We start from the raw sequence: 17,387 nt of genomic DNA, 5'->3' as shown, positions 1-17,387 counted from the left end.
TACGTGGAATGAGAATCAGAGGAATTTACATATATGATATATCTATAATTCTTTCTTCCATGTAACAAAAAACAACAACAAAAAAAAAATAAAAAATCAAAGCCTTGAACAAAGTAAGGAGATTTCTCGTTCTCCATTCCACTCATCTTCCCAATAAAACAAAAAGGTATATCAGACAAAAATGAGCCAAAACAGAACATAATTCACACTTTTCGCTGGAAAAAAGCTTAACAGTAAAGGATGATCAGAACATTTTCATTATTCTCTAATAATAGGTGCAGAGTTCAGATATGCGAGAAAGTCAAGCCTACTTACATTTTCCAGTATAGTTGCAAGAAGAAAGGTGTTTTAGTTTCACTGCATACCCATTCATACAAGAACTTTTCCCCATGTTCAAAACAGAGGACGGTATTTTCCCCATGTTCAAAGTCAAGCCTACTTACATTTTGCAATCTAGTTGCAAGAAGAAAGGTGTTTTAGTTTCACTGCATGCCCATTTGAACAAGAACCTTTCCCCATGTTCAAAACGGATCTCGGATTTTCTAAATCTCATTCTATTTTAGAAGCATTGATTTTTATTTTTTATTTTTTATTTTTTATTTTTTTTATCAGAAAAAAACAGATGTATTAATTCAGAAAGAATAAAACATAAGGATGAGAAATCCACCCCATGATATACAGACTTGATCAAAAAGACTTGAAGAAACCTACACTATACAAGGAGGGCTATGCAAAAGGTACAAAAAAGTCTATACAAGTATAACATCTCCTAACCCTGTACACCCAACCCTTGGGTATACATATCGAAAGCCATCTAAGTTGAATTATACTCAAAGGATAAGGTTTAAAAACGTTTGTACAGTAAACCCCAAAAGAAACATAGAAATGAAGCAAATCCCACATCATCTCTAGCATCTTCCAAGTGTCCTCGAAAATCTTAGCGTTCCTTCCTCTCCACACAATCCACAACAAAGAGAGACACATGATCCTCTAAAAAGTCTTGCCCTCTAATAAAGTTCCCAAAACACTTTAAAGAAGTCACTATCATATTGCGTATACTGCCTAGCTAAACTCGCGTCATTCCAGCCTGTGAGAATATCTTATGCTACAATCCCAAAGTAATCGGACAATGTAAGAAAAGATGATCAATCATCTCTCTACTCCGACATATGATGCACCAATCAGGACTAAGGGCATTGAAAGGTCTTCTCAACTATAGTATGTCATTAGTATTTACCTTCTTATATGACACTAACCAGGCAAAGGCCATGACCTTAGAGGGGACTCTTGATTTCCACAAAAAATTAATCAGGTAGAAAGGAACAAAATATGAGAAATTGGATAAGACTAAAAGAAATTTTTTTATTGAAAGTACTCCTAAAGAGGACGATACCCAAGTTTTCACATTTGGAACAAAAGAAGTTAAATGTACATGGGAAAGTAAAGACATTAGTCTTTCAAGATCCTCAATCTCCACATTAGTTAGATTCCAACGGAAGATAAGATCCCAAGACAGAGAGGTGTCATTACCCAAGATGGCTGAAATGGAAAGGTTTTTAGTTGTGGTGACTTTGGAAAGTCTTGGAAATTATAAGCATAAAGGTAGGTCCCCCCACCACAAATCTTTCCAAAAATGAATTATGGTCCCATAACTCACCACAAAGCGAGACTGTGTAGAAAAAACTTAATGAATATATGCAATGACCTTCCAAGGGTAACGATTTAACCATCTGACCATATTATTAGGGTCTCATTCATTAGGATGTGTCTGATAAAGACTCAAGATGACCTGACGCCAAAGGGCAAAACTTTCCTTAGGGTATCTCCAAAGCCACTTCCCTAATAAAGCTTAGTTCCTCAGAGTAATTTTCCAAAACCCTAGCCCACCAAACTCCTTAGGCCTACACACTATGTCCCAACTAACCAAATGATCCCTTTTACCCTCCCCAAAACCCAACCATAGAATATATCTTTGTAGTTTTTCAATCCTTAAAGTTATTGAACTTGGAATCTTGAAAAGAGATAAAAAGTAGCTCAGAATGTGCAACAAAGAAGATTGAATTAGGGTAATTCCACCTCCTAAGGACAAAAAAAGTTTTTTTTCATCCATGCAACCTTCTAGAGACTTCATCCAACACTAGATCCCAAAAGGAAATCGATTTTGGATTTTCCCCTAAAGGAAGACCCAAATACATTAAAGGTCACTTAGAGACTACATAATCTAGCAAAAAAGCCAACCTCGCAGTTTGATCTTGACTAATGTCGATTCCAAAAAGAGTGTTCTTATTTAGATTAATCCTCAACCCTAATAGATGCCCAAACACCAACAAAATTAGCTTAAGAGATTGCAGATCTTTCAACGAAACTCTAGAAAAAAAAGATAGTGTCGTCAACAAATTGTAAAAAGAAACCCCTCAAATAAACCTCTTTCCTCTACTCTCACTACCAACCTACTTAAAACTTTGACCACAATGGTAAAGAAAAAAGGGGAAAGATGATCTCCTTGTCTTAAGCCTTTGTATGCCTTAACCCAACCTTTGGCATTTCCATTCACTAAGATTGCAAAAATCATCGAAGATAAACATCCCCTCATCTAGGACCTCCATCTTGAACTAAGCCCTTTTCTTTCAAGTATATGGTCCATTTCAAAAGCATTAATAACAATGTTTAAAAATTGACAATTACAATGAAAGGCAAGGTAGATAGCCAATAGATGGACAAATGCCCCTTCATTTAATCTTTTACTCTTAGTGATACCCTTGGGCTACCAACCTAGCCTTATTCTTCATTATGGTACACAATGGACAATTACAATGCAAAGAAAGATAAACAGGATATAAATCAACAACTGACTCTCCATTTAATCTTTCACTCTTGAGTAATACACTTGGGCTACTAACCTAGCCTTATTCTTCCCTACGAAACCATTCTCATATTGTTTGTTCCTAAATATTCATTTGGTGCCAATGACATTAGTGTTTTTAGGCCTATAAACTAGGTGCCACACATCATTCATAACAAATTGATTTAACTCATGATACGATAATCATGATTCATCTCTCAAAGCCACCTCTACATTTTTGGGCTCTAGTTGGGAGATATGACATAACTATCCAATTTCAAGAACTTTAATTTCACTCTTAGAGATCATTGGATTAGCTAGATTTAAAATATTTGGAATGGATGATTTTTTAGTACACTTGATTTATGTTTTTTAACATCCAGAATTTTGTATCATCTTCAAGAGTTCCCAATTTTGTGTCATCTTTAATCTTACTATGGATCTCCAAACATCGCTGATTTCAAGCTCTAAAAGACATCATTGTTGGTACTAACAAAGTAACAATAACTTCTACATCTACGCCTTGATCATGACAAAGTAAGGGTCCCAAGTCATCTATGACTACATTGGTAGGTCTCTAGGACTACTTTGTTGTTGGGATTGTCAACACTATAGGTTTTTCTTTTAAAAGAATGACCTAGAAAACTACCTAAATGGACAGTCACATTTACCCAAGTGTTCACTATCCCCTAGGATATAGCACCTACCATATTAGATAGTGAATGGAGCGTATCATTGATCTTTCTAGAGGCTTAAAATGCTCCATTGGGGGAGATGAAGATGGCTAACAAGGAAATGTGTAGTTTAAGCTAAGAGGGGAACCTTTTGTTCTTAGAGTTTGTTTAGGACTTTCTTCCTCAATAAGGCCCTATGGCTTTTCTTTATTGGGTATTCAATAAGGTTATCTAGTCTAGGTTTGGTGCATTAAATGAGTTCTTTTTCTGTAGTGTTTCCTTTTGAAGGATCTCCCATCCTTTCTCATACATCCATTTTCTCCTTTATTATAATTCTCTTTTTTCCCTTAAAAATAAAAACAGTTCATCCTTTGAATCTACCCACTAATGTAGTCAAAATAAATGTTAAAAATATGAAAAAGAAGACCAACAACTAATCAAAATCCTATGTTTGAAAATAAAAATTAATAAGCGAAAATCCCAGGGAAAACATGTGAAAAAGTGACTCCATGGTTCAAAGCAGAAAATTGTTCAAAGAATTTCATGGGCATAAAAGATGCAAAACTTCTTTCAACTGGTGTACATATTTATCTCCTAACTAGACGCGTTGCATAAGCAAGTTACCAGACCTGAGGATGTACTGCAATGGCGGTATCTCCAAATAAAGTCTCTGGGCGTGTTGTAGCTATTGTCAAATAGTCACTCCTTCATTCAAAAGAAACACCACAATAACAATGGTCATCAGTAACCAAACTATGTAAGGCTGCATGGCATAGATGTAATATGAAATTTAGTGGAATACATGTCTTAAAATGTTGACTAAAATGCCAAAAAAATTGGTTGATCAATTGAAGATTATGTTTATTTAAGCATATTAAAAAGAAAAAGACTCAAGGTTGTGATATGTATGAAAATTACTTGTATTTTCTCTAGGTGATCCATCTCATGCACTGTTTAGCCGCCAATATGACAGGAAACAAAATAAAGCTTTGAATATCAAAACTTTGGAGAGTATGTTAGATGGGCTTGATGTGGGTGTCAGGTCCGAGTATGTATCTAAATGTCTGATACTTCACATCTACAAATTGTAGGATATTGGGACTTGGATAAAGGATCTCAATAATGAGTATGGAAATTCGGATATGACATAATAAAAGGGAAAAAAATGAAAATTTAATAAGAAATCAATCAAAAGAAAAGATATCTTTAATAAGAACTATCCTTCCTTTCTCTTTCATCTCAATTTTTTTTTCCTTACTCCTAAATATCACCATAAAAATTCATTTAACAACAAACTCTCTCTTTTTTCAATATAATTATTACGTAAGGAAGTTTAAAATAAATAAATCAAAACTAGACAGCTACACCTGAAGCAAAATAGGAGACTTGAACAAGGATCTAACACCCACACTCATCATGTTGTGCTGATATGGGTGCATTGAATGGAGTTGGAGAATCCAAATATCCTAGTTTGGAAACAGAAAGTTGGTAACAAAATTCCAAATGTTATTTTCTTGGTTGACCTTTGTCTGCAGGAGAGATCTTCAATATCTGTTTTTCTTTTTCCTTTTTTTTTTTTTATAAGAAACAGCAATGCATTAAATTGAAATAGGAATTAAGAAGTATAATAGAAGGATGAGGAATCCTCCCACAAAAGAAAGCTAAACATACTTAATACCAAAAGCAAAAAGTCATTTGGTAATTACAAAAAGCAACTTCTCCTTACTAACCCACGCCCTTGGAGTTACACACCGCTAACTAATCTAGTTGAACCACATTAAGAGGAATGCCCTTAAAAGTTGTGGTACAAGATGCCCAAAAAGAAGCAAGGAAGTGAATGGTATTCTATAGAAGCTCTTAATTACTTGTCTTGTCCTAAAAAATCCTAGCATTTCTTTCCCGCCACACAACCCAAATTAAAGCGATACAAGGGATTTACCACAATACTAGACCTCTCTTAGATCTTCTCAATCCCTTATAATTAATGGTCATCATGTCACAAATGCTTCTCAAGGGAACTCAATCCATCTTGGCTATTCGAAATAACCTGTGTCATAGCCCCATTGTCAAAGGACAATGTAAGAAGAGATGATCTATTGATTCTCTATACTCCATACACAACTTATAGATATCAAGACTGAGAGCTTTGTAGGGCCTCCTCAACTATAGCATGTTATTAGTATTTACCTTTTTGTGTACCACTAACCAGACAAAGGACTTAACCTTAAAAGGGACTTGAGATTTCCAAACAAAATTAGTAGGGAAAGTAGGATATGAATAAAAAAGGTGGGACAAGACTAAAAAGAAAGACTTAACTGTAAATAACCTTAAAGAAGATAAAAACCAAGTTCTCACATTTAGAATAGATGGGGTTAAGTGCAAACAAGTAAGAGAAGACATGAGGCTTTCTAATTCTTCTATCTCGGAATTGGAAAGGTTATAACGGAAATTAAAGTTCTAAGAGAAGGGAAAAGTAGACCTAAGAATTGAAGAGATGGGAAGATTTTTAGTTATGACTATTCTAAAAAGTCCTAGAAATTGGGAGCCCAAAGGTTGGTCCTCCCACAAAACAAATTCTCTTCCTGTCTCCCACCACAAATTGAGTGTACCTAGTAAAATCCTGAAAAACCTGTGCAATAGCCTTCTAAGGGCAACGATGTGACCACCTAACTATAGTGTTGGCATCCCATCCATTAGTATGTGTATCATATATGCTTAGAGTGACCTAATGCCACAGAGCAGAACTTTCCCTAGGAAACCTTCATAGCCATTTCCTTAAAAGAACACGATTCCTTAGAGAAATCTTCCTAAGCCCCAATCCCCCTTCCACCTTAGGCTTACACACTAAATGTCAACTAATAAGATGGTCTCTCTTGCATTCCCCAACACCTAACCTAAGAAAGCCTCTTTACAATTTCTCAATTTCTCTGACCACTATAGTGGGAATCTTGAACAAGGATAGAAAGTAGCTAGGAATATGAGAAAGGCATGAGTGGATGAGAGTTATCCTTCTGCCTAATGATAAATAAGCTTTTTTCCATCCATCTAATCTTCGCAAGATTCTCTCATTCACTGGATCCCAAAAAACACAAGCCTTTGGGTTCTCCCTCAAGGGAAGACCCACATAGGGAATAGGCTAATTAGAAGCCTTGCAATCAAGTGAAAATGCCAACCTAGTGAGATAATCTTGATCGAGGTTGATGCTACAAAGGGTACTCTTGTCAAGATTGACCTTAAGTCTAGATATTTTCCCAAACACTAACAAGATAATCTTAAGAGTTCGCAGTTCTTCCACATGGGCCCTAGAAAAGAAAATGGTGTCATCTGCTTCAAGGAATAGTGGATAGAATGGTGCATTTCTACTGTGTAATATTCTATTTTAATAAATGGTTCTCCTTCCGATTTTTTCCAAAGCTCGAGGGGACTGAGACAAGGAGATCCCCTCTCCCCTTATTTGTTTGTGATAGTCATGGAGGTGTTTAGTTGTTATTGAGAAGGGCTATTAATGGGGGCTTCTTATCTGGGTGGAGGGTAAGAGGCTGGAGCAGTGAGGGGATTCTAATCTCACACTTGTTATTTGCGGATGATACGTTGGTATTTTGTGAAGAGTCTTTAGGCCAGATGACTCATCTAAGCTAGCTTCTCATGTGGTTTGAGGCGTGTTCAGGGTTGAAGATCAATTTGGAGAAGAGTAAGTTAATCCCGATGGGTAGGGTGCATGATATAGAGGACTTGGCCTTAGAGTTGAGTTGTAAAGTGGGTGGGCTCCCTTCCTACTATTTGGGTTTGCCTTTGGGGGCCCCCTTCAAATCAGCGGCTGTGTGGGATGGTGTTGAAAAGTGTTTTCAAAAAAGGCTTACAATGTGGAAGAGACAGTATATTTCAAAAGGAGGGAGACTCACTCTAATCCGAAGCACTCTTTCTAGCATGTCTATTTACTTTATGTCTCTTTTTTACTTGCCAAGAAAAGTGAGGTTGAGATTAGAGAAGATTCAGAGGAATTTTCTATGGGGCGGGGGAGCTCTTGTCCAAAAGCCGCATCTTGCTAGGTGGAACTTGGTTTGCCTAGATAAAAGGAAAAGTGGGTTGGGTGTGAGAAATTTAGCTCTAATGAATATTGCTCTCTCAAGTAAGTGGAATTGGCAGTTTGCCAATGAAAGAGAGGCTTTTTGGAAGCAAGTCATTACTCACAAGTATGGTGAAGAGGAGGGGGGATAGCACACTCGGGCGGTAAGTGGGAGATACAATGTTGGGATTTGGAAAGCAATTAGGAAGGAGTGGTTGTTTTTAATTGGTAGGTTAGCCTACGAAGTGGGTAGTAGGCAAAGGTGAGATTTTGGACGGACAAGTGGTGTGGAGATGAGCCACTTTGTGAGTCCTTTCCTTCTTTATTTCCCATCTTTTTGTCTAAGAATGCTTGGGTTGCGGATGTTTGGAATCCCATTGGTGATGGGGATGGTTGGACCCCTCTTTTCGCAAGGGCGTTTAATGATTAGGAGATTGAGTTAGTGGAGCGTTTTTTACATAACCAATATAAGAAGATAGATCCAAGTCCTGTTGGCTGATATGGACAATAGCAGAAGTCACCTTATAAAGACGCTGGATATCATTTGTGTATAATCCTTTGGGCTGAGTCCAAAATTTAAAACAAGTTTTGTAGGCCCGAAGATGAAGAAGAATCCTAGGATCAACCGATTACCATAATACACTACATAACTGTGCATCTATCTTTCTCCACTGTACGCGGTCAACCTCAGGGATATCTACCTCCTGGGTAACCAAGTGATCCTCATATCCTTAACCCATAAACCAAAGTTCAACAGAGGCAGACCAGGAAAGATAATTTTCACTGCCAACCAATTTCTCCGAAGTAATCATAGGAGATCCAGATATGATAGAGGAAAAAATGGAAGTTTTAGTAGTCATATCCACTTATCTGGAGAATGAAGTATGTTTGGATCGAAGAGAGCCCTAATACGGCTTCAGATTGCGGCGTGGCACCACTGAAAAAGGGAGACGGCCTCAGATCGCGGCGTGGTACCACCAGAAAGGTAGAAGAACACTTCCCAAGGCACGTGCAGCGATTGGGGTGGAGAAAAAGTAGTCGGAGCTTCGCCAGAAAGACTGTTTGGAGGGCTGACGGAGACAAAAATCCCCAAAAGAGGTACGTGCAGGGCTCGGATGGGAAAACCAGGGATGTAGGGAGGCTGGTCGGCATCAGGCGAAGCTGGAGGAGGAGGTGCGTCGCCGAAAAAGGCCTCACGCGCCCTCATGTGAGATTCAGTCGTCGCCCTTAAAAGTGCGCGTGGCCGGCACGTGGACTATTTTCTAGCTCCGGTGCTTTGGGAAAAGTTGGAGATCTCCTCTAGGCGCTCCTCTTGGTGTGATCGGTGTCGGAAAAAGATGTCGCCGGAAAAGTTGCCGGCGGTGAGTGTTTTCTGACGACTATTCGACTAACCGGAAAGTTTTGGGAGATGAGGAAGGTGACCGGAATGAAACACGGTCACCGGAAGGTTTCCCAGAATTGATGACACGGGGAAACTGGAAAGAATTAGGTTTTCTCCCTTAGCTCTGATACCATATTAAGAGAGAAAGAAGAAAACCTTAATTCTCATTCATATGATTGACTACTTACAATTGAGAAGTATATATATATATACCAGGCTAGGAGAACTAACTACCATACATGTAACCTATATTAAAAAAGGAAAGACTGTACACTATATATACATTATATTTAACAAAAATAAAACAAAGGTTGATGTGCCAAGACAGAGGAGGGGGGAAGAGCTGGAAATGATGATTGAGAGAAAGAAGACAAAGCTACCTCTTTGGTTTCCTCTACCAACAAACCACAAGCCCCCTCTAAGGACTACCTTTTTGCTCTAGTTACTAGACTAGAAGGAAAAACTAGGATTGAAGAGCCACAATGAGCAAAACCCTAATTCCCTCATAATCTCCTCTATCCACAGTGTTAGGAGTTGAGCAAAATTTCACCTTCCCTCCAAGCTGATTAGCTACCTTTACTAAAGACATTTACTGAACGGGGCATTCACTCGTACCTGCGTCGCCAACTGTCAACATAGCCCCTTCCCTAAAACTTATTCTTTGAAGCCCTAATCGACGTTTAGAAGTGCAAGGACTTGAGTTGAACCTTCATGCCTTTTGTAACCCCACTTCAAGAGCAGCGTCCTGTGACAGAACATCTTGTGTTGGAACTAGATCTTCCTTCTATGAAGGCCCACTTTGTCTTTGAAGCCCTTGTCGGTAACCAAAAATTGAAAGATTAGGGCTTGTCCGCAACTTCTTCAAACCAATTTTTGGAACGGAACCCCCTAGCTAAGAAGAAGAGGCTTCTAAGCTTATCATCCCTTTTGCAAAAGAAACAAGTAGAGAGGAGCCTTCTCTGCATAAAGAGCCTTTCCCATCTTCAAGCTAAGCTCCACCCAACTCTTGGCCCAATATTGTAAGTCAGCTTTCATTTAATTTATTTCCCCTCTCCCGACCCACTTTTGCTTCAACCAAAAAGGTGCGGGTTCTTAAGAGAAATGGGCCCTTCCCTTCTACATAGTATTTGAAGCCCAATACCACTCCTTAACACATGAATGGCCCTTACCCCCACAGGCCACATCTTCACCACATACTGTTGGCCTAAAGGTCCCATTACTCTCTTTATTTGAATTCAAATTACAGAGAGGGCAGGTGGGGGACAGTTTTTCCCCACTAACGCACTCCTTATGCCATGCATCCCCTTAAAGGCTTCCTCACCCATTTGACCTCCTACTCCACATTGATGTTTGCTAAGTTCCCCATTAAAAGACTAAACCTTAGTAGTTAGATTTTCCTTCTCAATCATCCTTCTACCACCTATCCTTGAGTGGGACTCATTCTTCCTCCGAGTCAACTCAGCCATTCCTCTAACCCACTTTTCGTCTTCAACTCCAACCACTACAACTGATATCGTAAAAGCCCACCTCCCATCTTTCACCTTAATCAAAGCAATAAGAACAGTGTGTTCCTTCATTGATATTTTCACCCTTGCCTTAGAAAGGTCAAACAATTTCACAATTCGCTAATCAATCTCTACCACCGTCTCCTTCTCCACAATTTTCTTCGAATGTTCCTCAAACCATAAATGGAAGGGCAAACCACGCAAATCAATCTATCCTATTTTGAACTTCCCCAAAACTTCTGTCTTTTCCCTAGGAGACCACCTTCTCAATTTGACTGTGTACCCTCCCTGAATCTTGAAAATCCCCAACTCTTGAAGAAAAGAGGTTTCCTCAACTGTTTCTATAAAAAATAAACCTTTTCCAACATAGAAAGGGACGATAGTCACCACGCCTTTCTGCCCAAAGAATCTCGCTAAAGCATGATCAACCTCAACCTAATCAACAAAGATACAAGACACTTGCAAACCATTACTCTCACCCACCTCCCAATCGGAACAGTACCTCCTCGCCTTTGTCCTTCCTCTTTGACTACGCTTGCAAAGGACCCACATTTTTGTATTTTATACTTTCATCCCTGCACTACCTTTCCTTTTCAACTATCGTCAAGGAAGGGACCAGCAGCATTGAAGAAATAGCATTTTTTTAGTTGCTCCCAACCTTGCCTTTCTCGCCCTCAAGGATTATCAGAAAAGTTGACTTTCTTTTGGAGGCAAACTCCAAAAGACTGATAAACCTACCATTGTTGTTGAAGCTTACCTCCGTTAAGTGAACTCCGGACTTTCCTCTGCATTTTTTGTTGAAACCCATGAAACTCTTCAACATAATAGCCTTCACCAAATGCTCGATTAACCAGCCAACCTCTTCCTTCTCAAAGCCTAAAGAGAAGACAGAGCCTTTTCTATACTCTGAAAGTTATAATCATGTACCTCCGGACTCACCTTCAAACCTAACGTGGAATGCCTTCTTTTCCAGAGAGAACCTCTGCGTCTTCTCCATCATTTTTTAAGAAAGTACATATCAATCCCCACAAAATTCACTCAAGATATGTTCTTGAATCTATTGAGATTCATAGAATCTAATTTAGTCAATGTTTTGTGTATATTTGGTAAGTTTGGCAAAGTGTAGAACATGGAGTATTTCTAGGGATTGTATAGAGATGTATATTAGACTTTTTTTCTTTCCTCAAATAATTGTACAGATCTTGTATTTATACTTTATAATTTTCTTTAGTCTAATCAAGTGCGGGGTCATTTTCTTCTCTCTTCATTTCTTCATCCACATGGCATCAAAGTTAATCCTTTCCTGGCATTGTTTTTGGCCTTCATCACCTTTACATTCGTTTCTTTCTTCTCTTTCTACCTTTTTGTTTTTTCTAATAGCAGGAATTTCTAAAGGAACTCCTACTGAAACAACCCAGTGGCCTAGATCTATCACCCATCATGATAATCCAACGACCATTATGATAATCCAACCCTCCAAATTACTCTCAAAAAACTAAATGGTGGTACATCTCTTAGGTGGTCACAAGTTGTGCAACTTTTCCCTAAGAGTAGAGAAAATATGGGTATTTGAGTGATAACATTTAGGCACCGAAAATCTCATATCCTTCTTTCAAATTATAGGAAGCTAAAAACTCCTAGGTCCTCTCATGGTTGATCAACTCTATGTAACATGAGATCAATAAACCTTTTCTATTCCTTTATACTACTAAAGAAGTTTAGGTTGTGATATCTTGGACATATTCCAAGAAAGAAAATGCTACTAGTATATTTGAGTTGAAGACGACAATTCACAATACAAAATAGGGAGATTTCACAGTACAACACGATAGTGGTTTTATGGCAAGAATTGGATCTACATTAACTTTTAGAGATGAAAACACCAGAGGATGTGACAATCTTGTCAAAAATCTTGGAGCGAGGCTAAGTCTTTTAATTTTTAGGCGGGCTTGATTCTAAATTTGATGAGGCTAGAGGTTGAATACTTGGTAAGGAACTTTTTCCATCTTTCAATGAAGCTTTCTCTTATGCGAGCAGTGAAGAAGATAGTAGAACTATGATGATGAAACCCATTTCACAAGAAAACACGACAATAAAATAATTCAAGAGAGTGCTAACTCTGCTGCTACTGGTCATAAGAAAGCATAGAAAAAAAAAACCATGAGAAAAGACACTAGGTGATGTGACTACTGTAACAAATAGAGACATACAAGAGAAACATGTTAAAAATCATATGGAAAACCTTCTTCTCTTATGACAAAGGAAGCAACCAACCCTATAAGGAGGTGTCTCAAAGAATAACTATCGATAATTTTGAACCTAACGCACCAGATGGAATAGCTCAACCTTTAATAATGCCCCTTCCACCAAAAGTTAATGGGAGACCTTGTCCAAAATTTGGAACAAACTAGGAACTTAAGCTCTATTAATTTTACTCAATCATGATAATGTCTCATCTAACCATTGGGTCATTGATTCAGCCTATATTACATGGGTTTGTGTGGAAATACGTTATAATTTTGAATGATGATTGATAGGATATTAGGGAAAGATTGAGGCCCCAATTGTGGATAAATTGTGTTCTTCCATATTTGTATTTTTTTCCTTTTTGATTGCTCTCTATGTATTTGTTAAATAGGGATCCGTTTATGTAAAAAACACAGTTTTGAATGAATTTTAAAATTATTCTTAGTTTCTACATGGTATCAGAGCCTCGTTTACTCTAAAACCCTAATCTGTCCATGGATGCCCAAAGAGGAAACAACCATGAGAGTGTCGGAGATACACTCTTCAATGGGCCACGTGGTGCATTCGACAACTCACCACTCCACCTTACCGTTGAAAAACTAAATGGTAAGAATTACAGAGAGTAGGCTCAAGCAATCAAGCTCGTTATTGACAGAAAGGGAAAGTTAAGGTTCCTTATCGGCGAGACTCGACGACCACCTCCAACTGATGTAGCAGCATCCCAGAAATGGCGGTCCGAAAACTCCTTTATCACCTCATGCTTGATTAACTCCATGAAACCAGCCATTGGAAAGACTTACATGTTCCTCCCAACGGCAAAGGATGTGTGGGATGCGATACAGGAAACGTATCCCAATGCCGAGAATGCTTCCCAAATCTTTGAAATCAAGACGCGGCTTTGGCAGATGAAGCAAGAAGATCGGGAAGTCACAGAATACTACACCGAAATGCTGGGTTCGTGGCAAGATCTCGATCTCAACTACGAAGAGGAGTGGGAGTGCACGGGTGACAGTGTGCGCTTCAAGAAGAAGATGGAGAACGAGAGGGTCTTCGAGTTCCTAGTAGGGCTAAACCGCAAGCTTGATGAGCTCAGGAGTAGGGTTCTCAGTCGCCGGCCGTTGCCCTCCATCCGAGAAGTCTTCTCTGAGGTGCGGCGATAGGAAAGCAGAAGGAGAGTGATGCTGAATCTCTCATTTGGGCCTGAGGGTTCAGCCCTTTTAACTCATGGGCCTCATGTTGCTGCCGAACGTGGGCCTCATGCAGCTTGATCTAGTAGGCTAAGCCCAAGACAGTCTAAGAGGACTTATTGTGAGCATTGTAAGAAGTTAGGCCACACTAAAGACACTTGCTGGGCTTTACATGGCAAGCCCGCAGATTGGAAGCCTAGACAACCCAATAAAGCCCATAGTCATCAGGCCTCCACTGAAACCCAAGCAAATAAAACACCCACAGAAATTTGTCAATCAACTTCTAGTGTGGGGTTTAATTCCGACCAGCTTGCGAAATTATATGAGCTTTTTTCTAATTTCCAAGCCTCTGTTCAGTCTTCTACCACTTTATCCTCTGGTTCTTTAGCAAAAAAAGGTACCTTTTTTATAGTACTTAGCACCATGACTCATACTACTCCTTGGATTATTGACTCTGGTGCATCTGATCATACGATTGATGCTCATCATTTATTTTTTACATATTCTCCCTGTGCCGGTAATTTAAAAATAAAAATTGTAAATGGTACTTTATCACCAGTTGTTGTCTATTACTCTCAACCCTGTCCTACATGTACCTAATTTGTCTTGCAATTTGCTATCTATTAGCCAGTTAACCAAAAGGTCTAATTGCTCAACTAAATTCCTACCATCTCATTGTGTTTTTCAGGACCTATCATCGGGGAAGACGATTGGCAGTGCTAAGGAACGTGAGAGTCCATATTACTTCAAAAAAACTAATATGCTTAGACAATGTCCTCCTATTGTTTGTAATTTTGCATCTTATCCTAAGGACAGTGAACTTTTGTTATGGCACAAAAGGATGGGTCATCCTAGTTTTCAGTACTTAAAACATTTATTTTCTTCACTATGTTCAAATAAAACTTTATTAGATTTTCAGTGTGAAGTGTGTGAACTTGCCAAACATCATCGGGCGTCTTTTCCTAAATCTAAGTATAAACCATCCATACCATTTACTCTGATTCATAGTGATCTATGGGGTCCCTGACGTACCCCTAATAGGATCCATAAAAAATGGTTTATTACTTTTATTGATGATCATACTCGCCTGTGTTGGGTATATTTGTTGACTGATAAAACTAAGGTTCGATCAGTCTTCATGAACTTTCACTCTATGATACAAACTCAGTTTCACACCAAAATTCAAATTCTTCGTACTAATAATGGTACCGAGTATTTCAATCACTCCTTGAGCACTTACCTACAAGAAAATGGTATTATACATTAAAGTTCTTGTGTTGACACCCCTCAGCAAAACGAGGTTGCAGAATGGAAAAATAGACATATTCTTGAAGTTGCTCGTGCTTTGCTGTTTACATCTCACATGCCCTCACAATTTTGGGGTGACTCCATTTTGACAGCCACATAACTTATTAACCGAATGTCTAGTCGGGTCCAATCTTTTGTCACACCCCTCTAGAAATTCCAAGAGTTTTTTCCTCATTCGAGACTTGATGCACATGTTCCACTTCGTGTCTTTGGGTCCACTGTGTTTGTCCACACTCACAAACCTAAGCAGAACAAATTTGATCCCAGAGCGCTTAAATGTGTCTTTCTTGGCTACTCTTCCACACAAAAAGGTTACAAATGCTATGATCCAATTTCACAGAAGTTATATGTTAGCCTAGATGTCATATTTTTTGAGCATACTCCCTAATACTCGCTTCAAGGGGAGTCCATGAGTGAAACTAGACCTTCCTTAACCTTTGACTATCTTGATGTTGCTATGTTTGAATCCACTCCGTGCCTTATATCTACCCTTTCGCCTAATATAGAAGGATACTTAAACCCAGGGGGAGATACGGAATTACAGACAAATAGGAAAACACTTGTCTACTCAATGAGGCCAAAATCGAAGTTCAATGAGACACTCATCTCTGAAGCACTAAAAGAGTCAGAACCGGTGATAATTCCAACCCCTCGGGAGTATGGCTCCAATTCTAATCAGGTAACAGGTGACTTACCCATTGCTCTTAGGAAACAACTTCGTTCATGTACTCTCCATCCTATCTCGAAATTTGTGTCTTATAATTCTCTTTCTGCAAAATGTCGTGCTTTTACAACTAACCTTGACAAAATCCAGATTCCTAAAAACATTCAAGAAGCCTTGGAAATTCTAGAATGGAAAGAGGCTGTGATGGAAGAAATAAGGGCATTGGAAAAAAAATGAGACTTGGGAAGTGATAAATTTGCCAAGGAGGAAGAAACCAGTGGGTTGTAAATGGATATTCACAATGAAATATAAGGCGGATGGCATAGTAGAACGATACAAAGCCCGCCTAGTTGCAAAGGGGTTCACTCAAACCTATGGCATCGACTATACCGAGACATTTGCACCAGTAGCAAAGCTGAACACTATACAAGTTCTTTTGTCCTTGGCAGCAAACCTCGACAGGCCACTCCATCAGTTTGATATCAAGAATACCTTTTTGAATGGGGAACTAGAAGAAGTGTTTATAATGCTACCACCAGGGTTCTGTAAGGAAGAAGAAGAAACCAGGGTATGCAAATTGAAGAAATCTCAGGTCAACTTGTAGCGTATTGTGGCTAAGAGGACCTTCAATTTCTTATCTCCTGTTTTCAATGTTCTATATTTCTAATTTTTTTTTGGAAAGGTTAGATCATGAAAAAATTCCTTTTGTGAAGGGCTCCCCTTGAAGATAAGGTTAGGAGAAGAAAGGTGGTTGTTCGTTAAACGTGACATCCATAGATAAAAAAGCATCAAGACTTTTCAGTAAAAAAGATGAAGTGCAAAGTTGAAAGGATTATTATGGAGAAAAAGTATTTTCAGGTAAAGTTTGAAGGTTTGAATGGTGGAACTTGGGTATCGGTAACAGAGAGGAGTCGAGGTTTCGTAGTTTCAATAGGATTTGACATGGAGGAGCTGGATTGGTTGATGGAGCATTTGAAGAAAGCTGTGGAGGTGGAGGCCTCCAGGGGTTTTGTAAGAAAGATCAGGGGCAAGACTAAGACCCTCTTGATGGAGATATGCTTCAATAACAGAGGGAGGTTCATGAAAATTACAGAATTTGTTACAAAAAGGAAACCTTTATTTCTTGTCGTCCCCGAGGGCGTCAAAGGGAAAGGATGGGAAGATCTTAGGAAGGCGATCCTATCAGTGCAAGAGTATTCTGAACGAGACGGAGGAGCTTCGAAGGAGAAGAATGGTGATATTCGGATGAATAGGGACACTTTCAGAGGAGGAAGGTCATATGCAGAAGTGGTGGCAGAGGCTAGTTTGAGGACTGGAGGTACGTTGTCAACTGGAAAATGGGCCAGAGCTGTAATATGTGAAAGCCAAGAAAAAGTCCAAGACTGGACTCACGAAGGAAGAGCCATTGCGAGGATGATGGGGATGAAAGGAATGGTGTCCATAAACCCCATTTCCGCTTTCAAAGGATGCTTCTTTGTGAGTTCAACAAGGAGAGCGGAAAGTGTTCATGATC

General features: G+C 38.9%; 1 protein-coding gene across 1 annotated transcript in view; it reads right to left on the bottom strand.

The window, feature by feature from the left end:
- The window catches only part of LOC100249893 (valine--tRNA ligase, chloroplastic/mitochondrial 2), a 28,358-nt gene extending 16,893 nt beyond the window's left edge, over positions 1-11,465 (bottom strand). Inside the window, exons 1-5 of the mRNA XM_019224062.2 lie at positions 11,408-11,465; positions 11,226-11,344; positions 10,706-10,903; positions 10,443-10,558; positions 4,146-4,221 (exon numbers count right to left, since the gene is read on the bottom strand). Of these exons, the coding sequence (XP_019079607.2) occupies positions 4,146-4,221; positions 10,443-10,558; positions 10,706-10,903; positions 11,226-11,344; positions 11,408-11,465 (567 nt within the window). The remainder of the gene's footprint in view (positions 1-4,145; positions 4,222-10,442; positions 10,559-10,705; positions 10,904-11,225; positions 11,345-11,407) is intronic.
- Between the last annotated feature and the right edge of the window lie 5,922 nt (positions 11,466-17,387).

This window comes from Vitis vinifera, chromosome 13 (genome assembly GCF_030704535.1).
Source record: "Vitis vinifera cultivar Pinot Noir 40024 chromosome 13, ASM3070453v1".
Taxonomy (NCBI): Eukaryota; Viridiplantae; Streptophyta; class Magnoliopsida; order Vitales; family Vitaceae; genus Vitis; species Vitis vinifera.
The sequence above is the reverse complement of the archived record's forward strand: the minus strand, read 5'-3'. Positions and strand labels throughout refer to the sequence as shown.